Source organism: Sceloporus occidentalis, unplaced genomic scaffold (assembly GCF_023333645.1).
Source record: "Sceloporus occidentalis isolate IW3139 unplaced genomic scaffold, rSceOcc1.0.p SCAF_2, whole genome shotgun sequence".
Taxonomy (NCBI): domain Eukaryota; kingdom Metazoa; phylum Chordata; class Lepidosauria; order Squamata; family Phrynosomatidae; genus Sceloporus; species Sceloporus occidentalis.
Window position 1 is genome coordinate 273,953,659 of NW_028316982.1, and position 21,686 is coordinate 273,975,344.

At 47.5% G+C, this 21,686-nt stretch overlaps 1 protein-coding gene across 4 annotated transcripts in view; it reads right to left on the minus strand.

Moving 5' to 3' along the window:
- Positions 1–21,686, minus strand: part of NUMA1 (nuclear mitotic apparatus protein 1) — a 95,623-nt gene that overhangs the window by 60,745 nt on the left and 13,192 nt on the right. Inside the window, exon 1 of one of the 4 annotated variants that reach the window (XM_089513192.1) lies at positions 7,901–7,993. The exons of 2 other annotated variants lie outside the window; for them this stretch is intronic. Coding sequence is in view for 1 of the 2 variants with exons in the window: in XM_089513187.1 (XP_089369313.1) it covers positions 1,057–1,064 (8 nt within the window). In the remaining variant the exon portion in view is untranslated. Of the gene's footprint in view, positions 1–1,056; positions 1,077–7,900; positions 7,994–21,686 lie in introns of those variants that run through there. One more of the 4 variants, XM_089513187.1, reaches the window with a different exon arrangement.

Genomic DNA, 21,686 nt, shown 5'->3' on the forward strand with positions numbered 1-21,686 from the left:
ATAATAATACTGATGATGATGATGATGATGATGATTTTTTAACTAAAAAAACCCAAAATTGGCAGCGTGAGCTTTTGAAGACTTCAGTCTATTTCCTCGGATGCATCTGAGATGCTTAAATGCATCTGAAGAATGCCTTTTCATCCTGGAAAGAAGTGACCAGTGGGGTGTCCAGTGGGGCTCTGACCTGGGGCCAGTGTTATACAACATCTTTATCAATGACCTGGATGACAGAATTGGGAGCATACTCATCACATTTGCAGATGACACCAAATTAGGAGGAATAGCTAATACTCCAGAGGACAGGATCAACATTCAAAATAACCTGAATAGACTAAAGCTGGGCCAAAGCTAACAAAATGAAATTCAACACGGAGAAATGTAAGGCACTGCACTTAGGGCGGAAAAATGAAAAGCACAGATATAGGATTATGGGGGACACCTGGCTGAACAAGAGACTTATTCATGTGAAAGGGATCTAGGAGTCCAAGTAGACCACAAGTTGAACATGAGTCAACAGTGCGACCCAGCAGCTAAAAAGGCCAATGTAATTTTATTTATTATTGTTTATTTATGGTATTTATACCCCGCCCTTCAGCCCCAATGGCTATCAGAGTGGCTTTCAATTATTATTTTTAATTAGACAGTCCCTGCCCTCAGGCTTACTATCTAAAAGATTTTAGGTTGCATCAATAAAAGTATAGTGTCTAGATCAAGAGAAGTATTAGTGCCACTCTATTCTGCTCTGGTCCGGCCTCATCTGGAATATTGTGTCCAGTTCTGGGCATCACAATTTAAAAAGGACTTTGAGAAACTGGAGCGTGTCCAAAGGAGGGTGACTAAAATGGTGAAGGGTCTGGAAACCATGGCCTATGAGGAACGCCTTAGGGATCTGGGGATGTTTAGCCTGGAGAAGAGAAGGTTAAGAGGTGATATGATAGCCCCGTTTAAATATTTGAAGGGATGTCATATTAAGGAAGGAGTAAGCTTGTTTTCTGCTGCTCCAGAGAATAGGACCCGGACAATGGATGCAAGCTACAGGAGAAGAGATTTCACCTGAACATTAGGAAGAACTTCCTGAGAGTAAGGGCTGTTCCACAGTGGCACAGACTCCTTCCTCGGAGTGTAGTGGAGTCTCCTTCCTTGGAGGCCTTTAAGCAGAGGCTGGATGGCCATCTGTTGGATATGCTTGGACTGAGATTTCCTGCATGGAAGAAGAAGGGGGTTGGACTGGGTGGCCCTTGGGGTCTCTTCCAACTCTACAATTCTATGATTCTAAGAAGTAGATTGAAGTCTAGGAAAGCTCATGCTGCCAATTTCTTTCTTTCAGTTAGTCTCAAAGGTGCGACAAGATCTCTCTAAAGACTGTCTCCAAATAATTTAACATCCTCCTCCATCTTAATCTTTAGTAGCTTAGATTTAGAACTGTATTTGGTATATACCTCCCCACAAGGGATAGCTTGTGGCATACACTAATTAATGACTACTACACATTAATATTAACTAGACAGTGGATGTCAGAGCTCTAGTAAAAACAAAGCAGAATCCACAAGAATGACTTTTATCCAGCATACACTAAATTGAGAAGCAGAGCAGAAATTAAGAAACTCATCTTAAGTGCAATATCACACACACAGCCCCCAAATTCGTAAATCTAAATGTGACATATGCATAAAACAAATGCCCCCCCGGGCAATAAAACATTCTCCCCCATCAATAACTATGCCTATGGACATAGGCCAGACCCAGTGGTTCAGTGGTTAAGACCCTGACTCTGACTATTGCAAAGTCAGCAGTTTGAAACCCAAGTGCTGTCTGGTTACTGGTCCCAGCTTCTGCCAACCTAGCAGATAGAAAGCATGCAAATGCAAGTAGATAAACAGGTACCACTTTGGTGGGATGGTAACAATGTTTGGTGCAGCCATGCCGGCCACAAGACCACCAGAGCGGTCCTCGGACATCGCTGGCCCTTCAGCTTAGTAACAGAGATGAGCACTGGCCCCCATAGTTGCTTATGACTAGACATTCATGTCAAGGGACTACCTTTACCTTTTACGATGGACATCTGTGTAACACCCAGTTATTACTACCAATGTCTTTCTTTCAGTTAGTCTCAAAGGTGCTACAAGATCTCTCTAAAGACCAAGACTGTCATTCTTGCAAGCAGCCAAACCAGTTTAATGAAAGCCTCCATCCTTCCAGAGCCATCTCCCCTCTCCACACCCTGAAGACTTGAGTACCAAAAGATTCAAACCTATTAGTTTTTTGTAGGGTTTGGGGGCTATCTGGCCATCTTCTAGAAGAGTTTCTTCCTGACATTTCGCCAGCATCTGTGGCTGGCATTTTTCAGAAAATGCTGGCATGGAAGAGAGATGTCAGCCTTCTCTGAAGATGCCAGACACAGCTGCAGGCGAAACATCAGGAAGAAACTCTTCTAGAACATGGCCAGATAGCCCAAAAGAATCCACCAAAAATATGGATTCCAGCCATGAAAGCCTTTGACCTCACCTTCAAAGTTCTGATTTGCAGCAGAAACCGGCTGCTGTTCCCCTTTCACTCTGCAAAGTGGCTCTGTGCTGAAACTCTCCACTCCCCACAGTTCAGTAAATCTTTATTTCAACAACTGGAGAAGTTAACAGTAAAACATCTGCAGTCAGAACTACCATCATCCACATACACAAGCATAACACCAGCAATGTACACTTTCGCAGGCTTTACACTGTGATTTGAATCTAAACTAAAATGCCACCTATGTCCACTGCTATGTGTCTGGCCCCCTCCTACACTTTCACTTCTGTCTCTCTTTTCCCATGAAACTTGCCCTGGGGAAATCCTCCCCGGCATCTCTGTATCCTTCAGCCAGGCAATGGCTTTCCCTGGATCCATCAGTTTCCAGCAGATTTAATCCACCACTATAACTCCTATCACTCCCAACAAACCCCAGATGCAAGCATATCATGATCAAATATAAACTCTAATATAACACTTAAAATGTATGAACATGACTAACACGGCAACCACCAAATTAATACATCAGCAAAACACATATCTCAGGGCAGATTCTTATCCCTTAGGAAGAGTAAAGCAAGATGAGGACAAGGACAGAAGTCCACTGAGCAACTCTAACCCATAAAAACACACCCATGCTATTGCTTGTTCTCCCCGTATCGCCACAGATAGAGTCACCTTTGCTCCCTGTGGCTGTCAAAGCGCTGCCATCAAAGAGATGCTCATGCACCTTGCAGAGACATGCTGCTCAGGAGAAAGATAGCCATAGAAAGCCACAGGCCTTGCTTAAAACCATGGAATCCAGTTAGGCCAGGTCCTCTTGCACTTTCCTGTTCTGCTTTCAAAGAGCAGCATGCCAACTCTGTTCTCATCCTTCTCGATTTGTCTGCAGCCTTTGACACCGTTGATCACTGTCTCCTAATTGACATACTCTCTGACCTTGGGTTCTCAGACTCTGTTCTCGACTGGTTTAGATCTTACTTGTCTTGCAGGTGGTCAGACTTCTTCTCCGGTTCCCTTCTCTGTTGGAGTTCCCCAGGGCTCTGTTCTGGGTCCCCTTCTGTTTTCTCTCTACACACTGTCCTTAGGAAAACTCATCAGCTCTTTTGGCTTTTCCTACCACCTGTATGCCGATGACACCCAGCTGTATCTTTCCGCCCCTGACCTTTCTCCAAGGCTTGAAGAGCAAGTTTCGTCTTGCCTCACAGCTGTCTCGTAGTGGATGCGCCATCGGCGTTTGAAGCTCAACATGTCCAAGACGGAGCTTCTTGTCTTTCCTCCTAAGCCCACCCTTCAACACTCCTTTTCTGTCTCTGTGGACAACATTTCTATTCAACCAGTCCAGCAAGCCCACAGTCTTGGTTTTATCTTTGACTCTTCTCTGTCGTGTATCCCTCAGATCCAGATCACAGGCAAGGCTTGTAGATTGCCAAAATCCGACCTTATCTCTCCACCACTTCTGCCAAGCCCTAGTGATCTCACGACTGGATTACTGTAATGTCCTCCTGGCTGGGCTTCCTCTTTCTCACCTCCGTCCTTTAATTAAAGGAGCCCTGGTGGCGCAGTGGTTCAATGCCTGTACTGCAGCCATTCACTCGAAACCACAAGGTTGCGAGTTCAAGACCAGCAAAAGGGCCCAAGCTCGACTCAGGCTTGCATCCTTCCGAGGAGGGAGCTAAAATGAGTACCCAGACTGTCGGGGGCAAATTAGCTTACTTGCTAATCACTGCTATGATCTTTGGAATAGCGGTATATATATATATAAAAAAATCTCTGTCCAGCATTCAGCTGCACGCATGATCACTTCCACCCACCGCTCTGACCACATCTCTCCTGTCTTGGCATCCCTTCACTGGCTCCCCCTCCCTTTCCGCATTCAGTACAAGCTCCTGCTGTCAACGTTTAAAGCCCTCCATGGACTGGCCCCTCCTGACTTATCAGACCTTCTTTCTCCTCACCTTCCCACTCTGTTGTTCCCTCCGTTCTGGTAGTCAAGGTCTGCTGTCTCAGCCCAGGATTTCCTCTGCTACATCCCGGATTCGCCCCTTTTCACTCGCTGCCCCTCACTCCTGGAACCTTCTTCCCCCACGAACAAGAGCCATCACTTCTTTAACCAGCTTCAAAACGGAGTTGAAGACCATCCTGTTCAGAGAAACCTTCCCAGGCATTGCATAATTGTCGCTTACTATTTGATGTTCTTTTGGTACCTGTTTATCAAACCACTTCCTGTATTGCTATGTATTTCATATGCATTATCCTACTTGAGAGTATGTATTTTCCCTGGAAGAAGACTAACCATCCATTTTGAAGCCAAGCCCTCCCTCCAGTCCATCTGCCTTGGTCCAGGCCTCGGAGGCAGAGAGGAACTGCTGGACCTCTGACCCTTTCCCTCCACCACTCCCTTCTTCTCCTTCTGTGTCGTGTCTTTTTAGATTGGAAGCCCGAGGGCAGGGAACCGTCTAACTAAAAATACTGTATGTACAGTGCTGTGTAAATTTACAGCGCTTCATAAATAAAGGTTAATAATAATAATAATAATAATAACAACAACAGACTAACCAAACTTTAAATCACTATTTTTCAGCAGCACAAGATGCAACCCCACAATCCAGAGAGGATGTCAAACCTAAGTCATGGCCACCATCAGACAGGCAGGCTTGTAGGGAGACGCTTCATAATGATTTGTGACACAGTCATAAACCTTACTTAACTAACAGGTAATTTTAATACGCACAGGCACAAAGAAAACATTCTCATTCTCCTCAGTGTAGAGCTGCTAGGAGTACTAGTTCTGGGCCCCACAATTCAAAAAGGATGTTGACAAATTGGAGTGTGTCCAAAGGAGGGCGACTAAAATGGTGAAGGATCTGGAATCCACGAAGCACCTTAGGGAGCTGGGTATCTTTAGCCTGGAGAAGAGAAGGTTAAGGGGCGATATGATAGCCCTGTTTAAGTATTTGATGGGATGTCATATTCAGGAGGGAGCAAGCTTGTTTTCTGCTGCTCCAGAGAGTAAGAAATGGAGCGATGGAAGCAAAGTGCAGGAAAAGAGATTCCACCTCAACATTCGGAGGAACTTCCTGACAGTAAGGGCTGTTCGACAGTGGAATATACTCCTTCCTCAGATGATGGTACAGTCTCCCTTCTTGGAGGCTGTCTTTAAACAGAGGCTGGATGGACATCTCTTGAGAATGCTTTGATCGTGAGTTCCTGCATGGCAGAAGGGGGGGTTGGACTGGATGGCCCTTCTTGGGGTCTCTTCCAACTCTTTCACCCACAGCTAACAGGGATGAGTGGCATGTCTGTTGCTAGCAACAGCTACCAAGAGAGCGCTGCACAAAAGAGGGGAGAGCAGGGCTTTTCGACAGGTGATCTTCACTATCAGTCCTTCCAAAGGCACACCTTTCTGAGGTGATCTTCACCGTCTGTCTGACAATAGGCATTCCTTTCTTGGACAGCACTGGACTGGACCATTTCAAGCCTTAGAGCCTGGCAGCCTGCTAATGATCCAACTCAAGTCCCCATAATCCTCTTTTCTGTTGTTGTGGGGGCCAGATTCTGTTCCAGCCGCACAACAACCATTATTCCCCTCGCCTCATTTACTTTCTCAAGTTTGGGAGACCCTCCATGGGCAATATAGAAATAAGACAGTAGGCATCTTGTTCCAAACCTGGCTTTTGTGGCTTTAAAAGATAATAACCAGTGCCATAAATTGCTGGATCACTGAAAATGGATCATTGACTGCTGCTGTTGAGAACCAAAGGTATCACATGTGGGTCACAGAGCCAGCCCAGGGTTTTCACTCTAGCATTTTGCATCATCTGACATGAAACAAAGATGCTTGTTTCTTGAAAAATCCCGATTTTCTACACATGACCACTATGTCACGGTTGACGCTTCAGACAGTGGGAAAGAAAAGAAAAGGCGTCTCCTGCAAATACCAAGCCATGCCACAAGATTCTCATTCCACTCTGGATGGAGCTCTAAACAGGGCCGCTCTTCTAGATGTTTTTATTTCATACTCGCCATGTTTGGTGCATCCTGAACCGGGTCTGACTCAAGAACGTACTTTTGCCTTCTCAGCATATAAAACAAGTTTGTTGTTGAGGCTGTCGTGGCCCTTCAAGATTTCCCCAACTTATAGTGGCTCTCGGGTGACTCTATCATTCTTCAAAGTTCTTCAAAGGAGGCTTAGCACCACTGTTTGCTTTTGAGGCTGAGAGAGTGGGGCTTGCCCAAGGTCACCCAGTGGGTTTCCATGGCCAAGCAGGGGTTCAAACCCTGGTTTCCCAGACTCCTAGTCCAATCCCCAGCCTCCATCCTTGCTATGCAGCCATGTTTAGGCATGACAAACCCATAGGGCACATACTTGAGTATCAAGTAATGGGGAGGACAACAGCAAAGGGCTTTTCTCCTTGTCGTTTCGATGTTTTGCACTGAATCCACCAACCTTCAAGGCCACTCCAGGCTGACTGTCCCACAAATTATAAGAGACCCATCCTAATCCAGTAACACAGATGTCTAAAGGACTTGTCCACAAACCAATATATATTAAGCCAAGTGCTTGTCAAGGGAAGTCCTCCGTTTTGCTAATAAACTCCCATGAAGACGAAAGACATTTCTTCAGCCCTTTGTGTGCTTTCTGGAAACTGACTCCAGGGCAGCTAACAACAACAAGGAGTTACCAGTAAGCAGAACAGTGGAGGACAGGGGTCTTGGAGCTATCTCCTCCATAGGGTTGCCACGGGTCCAGATCGACTTCAGGGCAATTAACAACAACAAAGGGGTTTACAATGTGTGTAAGCCAGTTTTCCCAACAAGCTGCTGGGTCCTCATTCAGCCACCTGCGTAAGAAGGAGGCAAGCTCCGCATCCCAGGATTCCACATCACTGAGCCGTAACAGTTAAACCGCTGTCAAAGTGTGTTAGCTTAGCATTATAAATAAACCTTCGAGGGGAAAGGAGAGAGACCCTTCCTCCCTCTCCCCGAACATGCTGCTGCTGCTTTCTGCTACTGATCCCCTTTGGCTTCTGGGAGCTGAGGGTAATGTTCCCTGGGGGGAATCATGGGTTCAGCACCACAGACACACTTTGCAGCAACAACAATGTCAGCAGCAGCAGCAGCAGCAGCAGGTAGAGCTGCCTGGGAGAACAAAGTGGGGCCTATCAAGGGAGGCCCTCTCCTCCTCCTCCTGCTAGGCCCCAAGCCAGGCCCAGCACAGCCTCCCTCCCTGCCCAGGCCCCTTGCCAGCCCCAGAGAGGCCTGGTCCCAGGGAAGAGAGGCTAAAGGCCCGGGCGGCCTTCTGCTCTTTCTCCTTCCTGCTGCTTCCCAGGGACCCCCCCCCTCCGCCGCCCGTTGCCCAGATGAAGCCAAGGCCTGCCTCTGGCCTTACCGCCCTTGCCAAGAAGCCTTTGCTGCCTTCGCCAGTCAACCCGCCATTGGCCTTCGCACAGAGGCCTGCCTGCCTCCCGCCCCAAAGGAAGGAGAGGTGTTTCTCCAAAGGACGGCGACGTCACGCCTGGGACAAGGAGGCCCTCAGCCAGCCAGCCACGCAAGGAGGGAGGCACCCGGCCCACTCCAGGCCGCAGGACCCAGATGCGGCCTACAAGGAAGAACCAGGGCCTCCTCCCCCTCCGGATCAGGGAAAGGGACTCCAACCCTGGGCCCTACAGGGAAAAGAGGGCAGAGGATCAGAGGATTGTAGAGTTGGAAGAGACCCCAAGGGCCATCCAGCCATGCAGGAACTCTCAATCAAAGCACCCCAACAGATGGCTATCCAGCCTCCGTTTAAAAACCTCCAAAGAAGGAGACTCTATATCACACTTTGATGGAGTCCCTTCCACCATTGAACAGCCCTTACATTCAGGAAGTTCCTCCTAATGTTGAGGTGGAATCTCTTTTCCTGGAGCTTGCATCCATTGCTTTGGATCCTAATCTCTGGAGCAGTAGAAAACAAACTTGCACCCTCCTCAATATGACATCCCTTCAAACATTTAAACAGGGCTCTCATATCACCTCTTAACCTTCTCTTTTCCAGGCTAAACATCCCCAGCTCTCTAAGTCTCTCCTCAAAAGGCATGGTTTCCAGACCCTTCACCATTTTGGTGGCCCTCCTTTGGACACAGTTCCAGTTTTTCAACATCCTTTTTGAATTTTAGGTGGCTAGATTTGGACTAGACTCAGTCCCAAGGCCCCTGGCCCTCCCTCCCTGAAGCTCTTCTCTCTCAGCATCCAAGGCCTAAGGCCAGCAGGGGCCACAACCACGCCAGTCACTTCCAATTGCCAGCAGCAACCCTAAGGTTTCCTCAGCAGGGATCTGCCACAGAGAGTGTGACTTGCCCCAGGTCACCCAATGGGTTGACATGACCGACACTGGTCTCCAGAGCCCCGCTCAAACCACCACACCAGTGGTCCCTAAACTATGCTCTTTAAGGGATTCTGGACTTCGGCTCCCAGAACCTCGGGCTATTGGCAACATGGCTGAGGCTCCTGGGAGCTAAATCCAAAACCTCTTAAAGGGCACAGTTTGGGGGCCACTGCACTATGCCATAATACTGGATCTCTATATGCTGACAAATAGCTCACAATGCAATGCAAAAATTATTATTCTCAAGGAGGCAGTGGTGAACCCACTCTCAAAGAAGCCTCCCCTTGACCCCCTGGACTGAAACTACTATAGGCCTGTTTCATTGTTACCATTCTTAGGCAAAGTAATTGTGAGGGCAGTCGCTATTCAACTCCCAGCAGTCTTGGAAGAAACAGAATTTCTAGATCCATTTCAAACCAGATTCAGGACAGGATACGGAGTGGAGACCGCCATGGTGGCCTTAGTCGATGATCTCCGTCTGGGCACTGACAGGGGAAGTGTGACCCTGCTGGTGCTCTTGGAGCTCTCAGCGGCCTTCGATACCATCAACCATGCTATCCTTCTGGAACGCCTGCTTTGCAGTGGTTCCGATGCTACCTCGCAGGCAGAGTCCAGATGGTGTCACTTGGGGACAGCTACTCAGCCAAGAGGGAGCTCAGGTCGGGCGTCCCTCAAGGCGCAATTCTGTCCCTAATGCTGTTCAACATTTACATGAAGCCGCTGGGCGAAATCATCCGGAGACATGGGGAGGGGGGTTATCAGTACACTGATGACACTCAAATCTACTTCTCTATGTCTCGGACTGATGCAGTGACTAAGGATGGCGTCTCTCCTCTGAATGTCTGTCTTAATGAGGCAATGGACTGGATGAGGGAAAACAAACTCAAGTTGAATCCAGGTAAGGTGGAGGTACTAGCAATAGGGACTCCCAATCCGGGAATGGAGTTATGCCAGCCAGTTCTGGACGGGGTCATACTTCCCCTGAAGGACTCTGTCCACAGTTTGGGGATGCTCCTGGACTCATCTCTCCATCTGATGGCTCAGGTGGACGCGACTGTCAGGAGCACTTGCTTTCAGCCTCGGCTGATATGCCAACTGCGCCCCTTCCTGGAGCAGGGAGACCTTGACATAGTAGTACATGCGCTGGTAACCTCTTGGCTCGACTTTTGTAATACGCTCTACATGGGGCTACCTCTGTGTCAAGTTCAGAAACTTCAGTTGGTACAGAATATGGCAGGCAGGCTGGTTACTGGCACACCTAGATCTGCCCATATCTCACCAGTTTTAAAATCGCTTCACTGACTGTCCATTAACTTCCAGGCAAGAGACAAAGTGTTGGTTTTAACCTTTGAAGCCCAATGTGGTTCGGGTCCTGACTTCTTGCGGGAGCGCCTTCTCCCATATCATCCTCCCGCACTCTTCACTCTGCCAGGAAGAATCTGCTTCAACTGAGAAGGACTAGACTCTCTGCAGTGACCCAGCGTTCATTCTCAGCTGCTGCTCTCAGACTCTGGAACGACCTCCGGACGAAATCTGTCAGATCACCCCCTTGGAAGCCTTTAAGGCGGCTATGAAGAGGGATCTCTTCCAGCAGCAGGCCTTTCCAGACTAGGCCACCTTTGCTTACCTGCCTCCCCCTTTCTCCTCTTTTTTCCCCATCCTCATCTCTAGCCTATTCAGACCCTGCTACAAAATCTCTTTATTTATTTTAATTGTTATTTTATATTATTGCTTTTAATGTCCCTTTGGTTTAATCCTTTTTTAGCGTTACTTATGTTTTTATAATGGGGGGGGGGTAGGGATTTGGGTATTTTTAATGTATACCTTTTTAACTGTATTTGTTTTAATGCTTGGATTCCCTGTGATTAAGTGGAATATAAATAAATAAATAAATATAATTATTATTTTATTTTCTTATATCCTGACTTTCTCCCAACACAGGGACTCAAATGAAGAACTTGGTAACTGCAGCTTTCTAGCACACTTTGTGCGCAGTATGCTGTCAACACAAACAAAAGGCGGCAGCAGGTTACTACATGTCTTTCTAAGAATTCAAAGAGCCAATAAAGAGATGAACTATAGAGAAGTCCTCTTGGAAGTAACAGCGATGGGCTTCTCTCCTTTTGCTGCCTCATTAGGAACAACTGCCAGAAAGAGGCAAAAATTCCTTTAGGAGCCCAATCTGGCAAGCCATGAAAGGAGGCTGCTTTGCCTCTCTTTGCTACGATGCCCTCCCAGAAGAGAGCGTCTTCTGAGGCTGCCATAGGGATCAACCACAGTATCTGCTCTCCTGACCTGCCAGGCCCACAATCACATCTGGAAGAGAGACAACTGTTTTCCCAGCAGGGAAACACACAGCTTCCTGTTTCTTCAACTCGTATGCAGAACATATGATCAGAAAAGCAGGCTTAGACACAGAAGGAGGAGGAGTGAAAAGAGGAGGAAGGAATATCAACAATCTGAGATATGCAGATGACACCATACTACTAAGAGAAAACCTCACAGACATGGAACACCTACTAAGGAAGATCAAGGAGGAAAGGGCAAAGGCAGGCTTAAGGTTGAACATAGAGAAAGAATGACCACAGAAAATTTATACAGATTCAACCTAGACAAAGAAGAAATAGAAATAGCAAAAGTGTTTTCATACCTGGGATCAAATATGGATAGAAATGGAGACTGTAGTCAGGAAATCAAAAGAAGATTAAGGATGGGGAGGGCGGCTATAAATAAAAGAACTAGAAAAGATTCTAAAATGCAAAGACATACGACTGAGCGCAAAAGTCAGACTCAAGGAAGCCATCGTAGTCCCTGTTATCATGTATAGATGTGAGAGCTGGACAGTTAAGACAGAAGACAGGGAGAAAATCCATTCCTTTGAGATGATGTGGGGCTGGAGAAGAGGGATGAGGATCCCATGGACAGCAGCCAAAAGGACAAACCAATGGCTCCTGGAGCAGATCAAGCCGGAAACCTCCCTGGAAGAAGCCAAGAGGACCAAAGTCAGGCTGTCCTCCTTCGGACACGTCATGAGAAGGAAGGACTCCTTGGAAAAGACCATAATGCTGGGAAAGGTGGAGGAAGACCACAGGCCAGATGGAGGATGATGGACTCTATCAAGGAGGTCACTATGGGTTTTATGGAGTTGCAGGAATTAAGGAGAGGAGTGGAGGACAGGGGGGGGGGTCTTGGAGATGTCTCATCTATAGGGTCCAGATCGATTTGAGGACAGTTAACCACCACAACAAGAAATTTTGGCTTGAAACTAAGGGTTAAACTACATTCTGTGTTAAACTTAGTGTGTGTATAAGGCTGAGGGAGCAAAATCCTCTCAGCTACGTTTCTTATTGCAAGCTCTCTCCCACAGCACAAGATTTTAAAACCTCAACTGCCGGCGACACAAGGTCCCACACAAGGCAGAGGAGGTTACACCAAAAACAGATGTGAGGATACTTTCTACCTCCCCAAAAGTAGAGAGCCCAATCCAGACAGGGCAGTGGGCCGTGTTGGCTGTGAAGTAAGGGAGAAATAGGCGGCACAAAAGTGAGTTGGCCAAGGGATCAGCGCATAAAGAGGGCAACGAGCAAAGTAGCTGCGCTGACCTCTACTACGTCAGATGGCACACAGACAGGGATGCCATCTGGCAGCAGCGCCAACGGTCCCTGGAAAAGCAATCAAGGAGGCTGCTTCTGTGCCAAGTAATCCGCGCAAAGGGCTCTGCTGCGTGACTGGTTCAGCGTTACTCAGATTTTACACAAAGTCCGTCCACCATTTGCAGGGGCCTGACTTCAACTACAGCTTCATGAGCACCTCCTCACAGGTTTACTATATATTCCAGCTCTGCCGCAGCGTATCTTTTGTACAATTCCAAACCTCAGATACTTTTATTACCAAAGTGAACTTCACATTTTACTGTTTGTCAATATCATCATTTGAGGAAGGAAGCTCGAGTCTATGAATTCTCATGCTACCAACGTCTTTCTTTCTGTCTCGAAGGTGCTACAAGATCCCTTTGCATATTTATTCATAATTCATTTAAAAAATGACCTCAGCAGCATGATTTCCATTTGTTTGTTGGTTTCTCTCTGCATACTCTCATAAACACTTTGCCTTAGAATATGGCAAATTATGTTTAAAATACTTTGGACTGTCCTATTTGACAGCCATGAGAAAGACAAGGCATGATTTGCCAAATGTCTCCCAATGATTGTTAACTGGAAATCTGAACTTGGGTCTCCCTAGTTTTAAAATCCAAACTCTTTTTAAGAATGTATGAGGAGGCATGTTTGGCCAGACCAAAGACCTATCTAGTCCAAGGGATTCTTCACACAGCAACTGGTCAGTTGCCTACAAGAGGCCCTCCATCTTGTCCTCTCCTGCAACTGATAGACAGAGAGAGTCAGTAGCCATTGATTGCCCTCACCTCCATGAATTTATCCAATCATGTTTTAAAGCCACCCCAGTTGGCAACCATCACTACCATCCTGCGGCAGTGAGTTCCCTAGTCTGATGACACTGTGTGTAAAAGAATACACTCCACTTTTATTTGTCCTAAAGCGCTCACCATTCAGAAACAACAACATTTATTTATAACACCCTTTTCACTAGAGATCACAGAATCCTAGGGTTGGAAGAGACCCCAAGGGCCATCCAGTCCAGACTCATTCTGACCTGCAGGAACTCACAATCAATGCACCCCCGACAGATGGCCATCCAGCCTTGTTGACTATCATGTCCCCTCTAGACCTTCTTTCCATCAGGCTACACATTCCCAACTTAGGACACCCGAGGGATATACAAAGAGCCATCCATTTGTGACCTTCAGAGGAAATATGTTTGTAATATCCCCAAACAGGGCCTCTCTGACAACCAGCAGAGATGACACACTGGGGATAACTATGGGAAAACAGGGAACCCTGCAGTGGCTCTTTTTTCCTTGCCTACCTGCCCCATGTTGTCCCTTTTCCTTTACTCTGGCCCAATCCATCCCTGCCCTCACAAATACAGGTATACCTCAGTTAACAGACCCTCTTGAGAGTCAGGCTCCTTTTTACAAAGCCTTTTTGCACCTGCTCAGCTCCCTTCTCCTCGGTCTAGCTGAAAGTTTCTTTTAGCAGCACCAGTATTGAGAGGAGGGTGAAAGAAGGCTTGAGAAACCCAGTTCTGGTGTATCGCTGCAGCAGCATATCCACAGTGAACAATGCAATGAAGCCTGAGCTGGGAAAAGAAGGGGATCCTGCAACAGCCTCCAGCAGCAACTGCCTCCCGAACCCTTTGCTGAGCAAAAATAAACAGCTGCCTTCACAGCTACCTCCAGCAGGTTCAAGAAGTATAGAGAGATAGCTTTGGACACCAACATGGGAATGTGAACTAAAAAGGAGCCTGGTACAAATAAAACTCACCCTTGGATGCATTTTGGAAGAAGTTTTCCAATGTCTCCATTGGGCAGGGAGGGGGCAAGTACTGATATTTGTTAAGGGACCAGGGTGGCTCTCCATTCACATAGCAAAGCCTCCTTCCTTTAATATAAAAAGGGCATTGCTTCCATTAAGAGAGTAACTGTAGGACTTCATGCTGTTATTCAGATATTAACCTACATTCCTTAAAAAGCATGTATTTTTAAAAGGGTTGAAAATAATGCTTTGTTGCCCCTTCTTTCTTTAGGGTGTGAAATAAATAATGATGACCCTGGGAAACCTAACCATATCTTTAGTCAGTGGAAATTCTAGCTTGAGTAGACACTGCGCCTCTCTTGAGGGCTGCAAAGACTTGGCCCCGTATTGTGAGAAAGGCGGGAGATGAAGAAAACAACACAGAGAAGAAGACCCTCTCCAAGGCTGCAACTAGAAAGTGGGATGGAAGCATTTCAGTGTTCTTTGCAATTACTCTGCCCTTTAAAACCTGATGCGCAAGGCTGACTGGTAGTTTTCCGCACTTTGTAGTGCAAGAAAGAAATAAAGAGTTTGTGGGGTGGGACTACTGTATATACTCAACTATAAGTCAACCTCATGTCTAAGTGGTGGGCAAGTTTTGGGGCTAAAATGGTGGATTTTGCTATGACTCGTGGATAAGACAAGGGTAAAACTTAGGAGCATATAGCAAAGGATCTAAAAGATGAAGCAAAGCAAAACAGTGTCAAAGAACTTACAAAATTCCAGCAGACATAGCTCTTTTTATTGTGTTTTTAATAGATATTTTAATTGTAACATATTTAATCCTGTTTTAAGGGGGGAATTTGGGACAGAACGTTGTGAATGTGGATATTTTAATATGTTGTGAGCCACTTTGATTGTTTTGTCACTGAAAAGCGGGATACAAATACAAGTTTCCATGATGATTTCTTATTGCTTTGTGCTCACTCCGTGCTTCCAGACAGATCAAACTCTTGCTTGTCACCAGGGGATGGCTCCCGCTTTTCAATAAGAGGTAAGATACAGCACTTACATTGACCAGAGGATACAGCGAGTCAGGTTTTTTGGGTCAATTTTTGGACCTAAATCTCTAGACTTATACATGAGGATTTACAACAGTGAGTGGATGCCTGCAACCAAATAAGCTGGAAGCATGTCAGTACCCCATGAAACCCTTAAGAAAGAAACAGAGAGAAGAGCTTTAAAAGTTAAACTGGGAAGGTTATAAGCCTAGTTCCACAGCAAAAGCATGAGGAAAGCAAATCGCCTGAAATGGATTTCAGAAATAAGTGGTAAAGGTTGTGACGCTGGTGTTTTGCAAACCTCTTTAGTTACTGTCACTAAGCCAACAGCTGATGTTGAGCTTTTTAGGCAGAGGCCCATAAGGAGGAGGCCCAGGGAATGGGTTTTCTGGCTCAGAAGCCTCTTTGGAAAACAGACTGCGTCCATGACCACAAATACACAGACCAGACCCCTCTTCTGTGGAAGCTGTCCCAGCCTGCATGAAAAGCTCAGTGAGTTTCAAAGACACAAGATTTCATGGGACCGGAAGTACTTTGGAATACCTGTATTTGCATACACACACATATTGAGGTGTCTTGGAGATGGGACCCAAACACAAAACTCGTTTATGTTCTATACACACACACTGAAAGTAATCTTAAACAATATTTTAAATCATTTTGTGCATGAAGCAAAGTTAGTGTACCCTGTGAGTGCGCAGTGAGCCCTCAGGAAGGAAAGGTGTCACTGTCTCAGCCAGCCATGAAAAAAGGAGGATTTGGGGTTTCAGGATTCCAGAGAAGGAAAACTCAGCCTGTGCCGCTATTTCTCTCTTATACTATTATTTAATTCTTTTTTAACTTTCATAATCAATGTTTTCAAATCTTGTTTCCTGGGCAGATAATGCTGTTTTGGGCGCTAAACAACGAGGTGTGAATTTTGTGCAGAAGAGGTCCTGAACTGCAGCCAGCCTTCAAACACTGTGGTTTCCAAAGACCTTCTCACAGCAGAGAAGCTGAAATCACTTGGTACTACCCTTTGAGGAGTAACCTAAATGAGAATTACATGGATAGTAAAAGGGAAGTCTTCCTGACACTCAAAATCACAACTCTAGCTGCTCTTAGACGCTTAAGGGCACATGCACTAAACAGGCGCCTGGTCAGATTGGCAAGAGTCAGCAATACCAATATCAAACACTGTCTGGCTCCCAGTCCTTAAAAACACCAAAATCAAGGCCCTTCAAACGCAAACCACCAAAGGTCAGGGGCTTTCCCAGCAGACAATGGATCATAAATTAAATAGACACCCTGAGACCCTGCCATTCAACAATAGAACAATACACAGATTATCAAGTCAGTCAACATGCCAGCCTTCTCTGAAGATGCCAGCCACAGATGCTGGAGAAACATCAGGAATAGACGCTTAGAAGAAGGCGGCCGCATAACCCAAAAAACCCACAAAAAACTAATATCAGGTTTGTGACAGGTGCGCATGGTATTTATTCATAGGAACCACAGAATCATAGAATCCTAGAGTTGGGAGAGACCCCAAGAAGGGCCCTGATCCAGTCCAACCCCCTTCTTCTGCCATGCAGGAAATCCAAATCAAAGCATCCCCATTGACAGATGGCCATCCAGCCTCTGCTTAAAGACCTCCAAGGAGGGAGACTCCACTGCACTCCGAGGAAGGAGTTTGTTCCACTGTCAAACAGCCCTGACTCTCAAGAAGTTCCTCCTAACTTTGAGCTGGAATCTCTTTTCCTGTAGCTTGCATCCATTGTTCTGGATCCTGTTCTCTGGAGCATCAGAAAACAAGCTTGCTCCCTCCTCAATATGACATCCCTTCAAGTATTTAAACAGGGCTATAATATCCCCTCTTAGCCTTCTCTTCTCCAGGCTAAACATCCCCAACTCCCCAAGTCTCTCCTCATAGGGCTTCATGGTTTCCAGGCCCTTCACCATCTTAGTCTCCCTCCTTTGGACATATGGCTCCAGTTTTTCAATGTCCTTTTTGAATTTTGCTGCTCAGAACTGGACACAATATTATTCCACGTGAGGTCTGAGCAATGCAGAAAAGAGTGGCACTACTACTTCCTTTGATCTAGACACTATACTTATAATGATGCAGCCTAAAATTGCATTGGCCTTTTTAGCTGCCGCATCACACTGTTGACTCATGTTCAACCCATCGAATGTGGAGGACCCACTGCATTAAGTGTTTTCAATGGGTTAGCAATTAAGCCAATGCTGAAATTATACAACAGTCTCCCCAGCTTAACTGTATTTGAGCATTCAGTAACCTCACTTCTGATTTCTGAGTTTCTCCAAGCTGTATTCTTATTGTTGTTGTTGTTAATAAATAAATAAAATAAACATTTTATTTTTATACTGCCCTTCTTACAATCAGGGCGGTGCACAGCATATCAACAATCACAAATACAAATACAATAAAAATACAATTAAAACCCACATTAAGAACCCCATTCTAGCCAGCTTGCCACTGCTGTCCGGGGGGGGGGGGGGGGGGAGACTAACTGGAACTTGTGTCCGGGAATGCTAACTGGAACAGGAAGGTCTTTAATTCCTTCCTGAACTGGGCCAGGGAGGTGGCCGAGCGGAGCTCTATGGGCAGCGTGTTCCAGAGGGTCGGGGCGATGATGGTAAACGACCTCCTCGATGTGGAGGCTAATCTTGCCCCTGGGACCCTCAGTAACTGCTGCCCAGATGTTCTGAGGGTGCGGGGCGGATTGTATGGGGAGAGGCGGTCCTTCAGGTATCCTGGGCCCAAGCCATGTAGGGCTTTATAGGTTATAACCAACACCTTGTATTGCGCCCGGAAGCGAATAGGCAGCCAGTGCAGATCTTTAAGTACAGGTGTAATATGACTGGCCCTGGATGTACCAGTGACCAGTCTGGCTGCCATGTTCTGTACCATTTGTAGCTTCCGGGTATGGTACAAGGGCTGCCCCATGTAGAGCGCATTGCAGAAATCCAATCGAGAGGTTACCAGAGCATGTACTACCGTTTCAAGGTCCCTCTGGGCCAGGTATGGGCGCAGCTGGCAGATGAGCCGAAGCTGATAACAGGTGCTCCTGACCGTCGCATCCACCTGAGATGTAAGGTGGAGCGACGAATCCAGGAGCACCCCCAGACTGCGCACGGAGTCCTTCACAGGAAGCGTGATCCCGTTCAAGACAGGTGGAACCACCGCCATTCCTGGACCAGGGGAACCTATCACAAGTACCTCCATTTTCTCTGGATTCAGACTGAGTCGGTTTTCCCTCATCCAGCCCATTACTGACTCCAGACAGGCCACGAGAGGAGAGACGCCATCCTCAGTCACTGCATCAGTCGGAGACATAGAGAAGACTATTTGGGTGTCATCAGCGTACTGATAACCCCGCGCCCCATGTCTCCGGATGATCTCTCCCAGCGGTTTCATGTAAATGTTAAAAAGCATGGGAGACAAAATGGCTCCTTGAGGGAGCCCAGATACAAGGGCCCTCTTATCGGAGCACACATCTCCCAGCTGCACCATCTGGAACCTCCCGGAGAGGTAGGAGCGGAACCACTGGAGCGCAGTGCCCCCGATTCCCACCTCTGCCAGGCGCTCCAGAAGGATACCATGGTCTATGGTATCGAAAGCCGCTGAGATGTCCAAGAGCACCAACAGGGACACGCTTCCCCTGTCGATGCCCAGACGGAGATCATCGACCAAGGCGACCATGGCCGTTTCAACCCCGTAACCCGCTCGAAAGCCAGTTTGAAATGGGTCCAGATAATCCGTTTCATCCAAGATTGATTGAAGCTGGATTGCAACTGCCTTCTCGATCACCTTCCCCAAGAACGGCAGCAGCGAGACTGGCCGATAATTACTATGCATCAGGGGGTCGAGGGAGGGCTTTTTTAACAGCGGTTTTATAGTGGCCAATTTCAAGCTGGATGGAAATTGCCCATCCCTCAGAGATGTATTAATAATCCGGTGTAACATCGAAGTTACCACCGGTCCCCCCTGAGCCGCTAGCCATGAGGGACAGGGATCGAGGGAGCAGGTTGTCTTCTGAACGCTTCGAAGGATCTTGTCCACATCCTCGGTACTAACCAACTCAAACTGATCCAGTTTAATGGAGTCTACGGAGGCTCTGGATGCCTCTACTCTAGGTTCTGCCCTAATGCCGGCGTTAAGACCTTCGCTTTTCCGAGAGGTTTTATCCGTGAAGAAGTTGTTAAATTGGTCACAGCAGGCCTTAGTAGGTTCAAGGATCTGGTTAAGGGTGGGAGGGAGCTGAGTTAGCTCCCTGACTACCCTGAACAACTCTGCTGGACGCGACTCCGCGGACGCGACACGAGCACCATAGAACGAATTCTTAGCTGCTCGTATTGCCTCTCCGTAGTCCTCCAAAAGGTGGTCCAGGAGAGCCTTGTCGGCTAAGCGTAGGTGTTTCCGCCAGCGGTGCTCTAGCCGTCGCAGAACCCGCTTCCTCGCCGGAGATCTTCTGTATACCAGGGCTTACGTTTGGAAGCAGGCCTGAGAGGGCGCTTGGGAGCGATACTGTGTATAGCCCTAGAGCAGGGGTGGGCAACCTGCAGCCCGCGGGCCGGATGCGGCCCGGCGAGGCCTTGGGACCGGCCCCCACCTGGTCCTGCCGCCGATTGCCGCCGGGGCCTTTGGGGGGTAATTGTCTATAGAAACCTCAGAAACATGCATTTATATTAACATAATAGAGAGACCGGTATTCCAGATACCAGTCAGGGCATCAACAGAGTCGCCGTCATTTCCAACCATGTTCCCCTCTAAGGCTTCCTGGAACCTTTTGGGTTCCATCAGCCTTCGAGGGTGGACTATCCTAATAGGTCCACCACCCCCGGGGGGATCTGGGTAGAGGCCTTGATTTTTGCCTCCACGAGGAAATGATCCGTCCATGACGGGGGGAAATATTAGTTATTTCCGCTCACGGATTTTCCGCATCCGTGCAAAAAACCAAATCCAGTGTATTACCCGCAAAATGCCTTGGACCCGAGATCAGCGGGGACAGGCCCATGGCCGTCATGGTATCCATGAATTCCCAAGCCACACCGGGTGGAACATAGTTGGCCGCGAAGGGGATGTTGAAGTCACCCAGGACAAGCAGCCTGGGTGTTTCCAGCATCAGCTCCGCAACCAACTGTGTCAGCTCATTAAGGGAGTCCGTTAGTGCACGGGGTGGCCGGTACACCAACAGAATCCCTAGACCAGGGGTAGGCAATCTTTTTGAGCCGGGGGCCGGGTTGCTGTCCCTCAGACAACTGGGGGGCCGAAACCAAAAAATAAATAATTAAATATTTTTTTTAAAAAAAATTAAATATATAAATAAACCAGGACAAATGTAGGACAAAATTTTCAAATGGAAGACACTTTTTTTAAAAAAATGGAGGACACGCGAAAAATTTTTTTAAAAAATGTTAATATACATGCATGTTTCTGAGGCTTCTATAGACAATTACCCCCCAAAGGCCGCGGCGGCAATCGGCGGCAGGACTGGGCTGGGGCCGGTCCCAAGGCCTCGCTGGGCCGCATCTGGCCCGCGGGCCGCAGGTTACCTACCCCTGCCCTAGACTGTCCCTAGCCTTAAGGGTCAAGTAAATACACTCGATAAAGGAAGTTTGACGGATGTGGTTCCTGGTGAGAGACAAGGTGTTCTTATGTACCAAGGCCACACACACCCCCGCCCACCTAATCTGGGCTGGTCCTTCACCGAAAACCCGGCAGGGAGGGCCTGTGCCCACACAGCATCTCCCTCAGGCCCAAGCCAGGTCTCGGTAATGCAAGCCAGGTCGCAATTACTATCTTCCAACAGATCGTGGATAATGTGGGTCTTGTTGTTAATCGACCTGGCATTGCACAGGAGCAGCGACAGGGTTTGTGGCACGGTTGGAATGACCCTCAGGGCCCTTTGGTTAGGAGGGGGACAGGAAGGGGAGATAGATATGACGCATCGATTTCGCCTTCCTCTGTGACGCAAGTCCCTTCTCCTACCGCCATACCTCCCCCTGCCCCACACCACCTCAATGGGAGCTCCGCTCATGCAGATATTACCCTCTTCCTCCCCAGCCAAAGCATTCCCCACATCCATATCCTCCCCCTCCCCTTCCCAAGCAACTAAAAGAACAGAGGTCTGACACTACAGGCATCCTCTGCTCTAGAATCATAGAATCATAGAGTTGGAAGAGACCACTAGGGCCATCCAGTCCAACCCCATTCTGCCATGCAGGAAATCCAAATCAAAGCATCCCTGACAGATGGCCATCCAGCCTCTGTTTAAAGACCTCCAAGGAAGGAGACTCTATCACCTTCCGAGGAAGTGCATTCCACTGTCGAACAGCCCTTACTGTCAGGAAGTTCCTCCTAGTGTTCAGGTG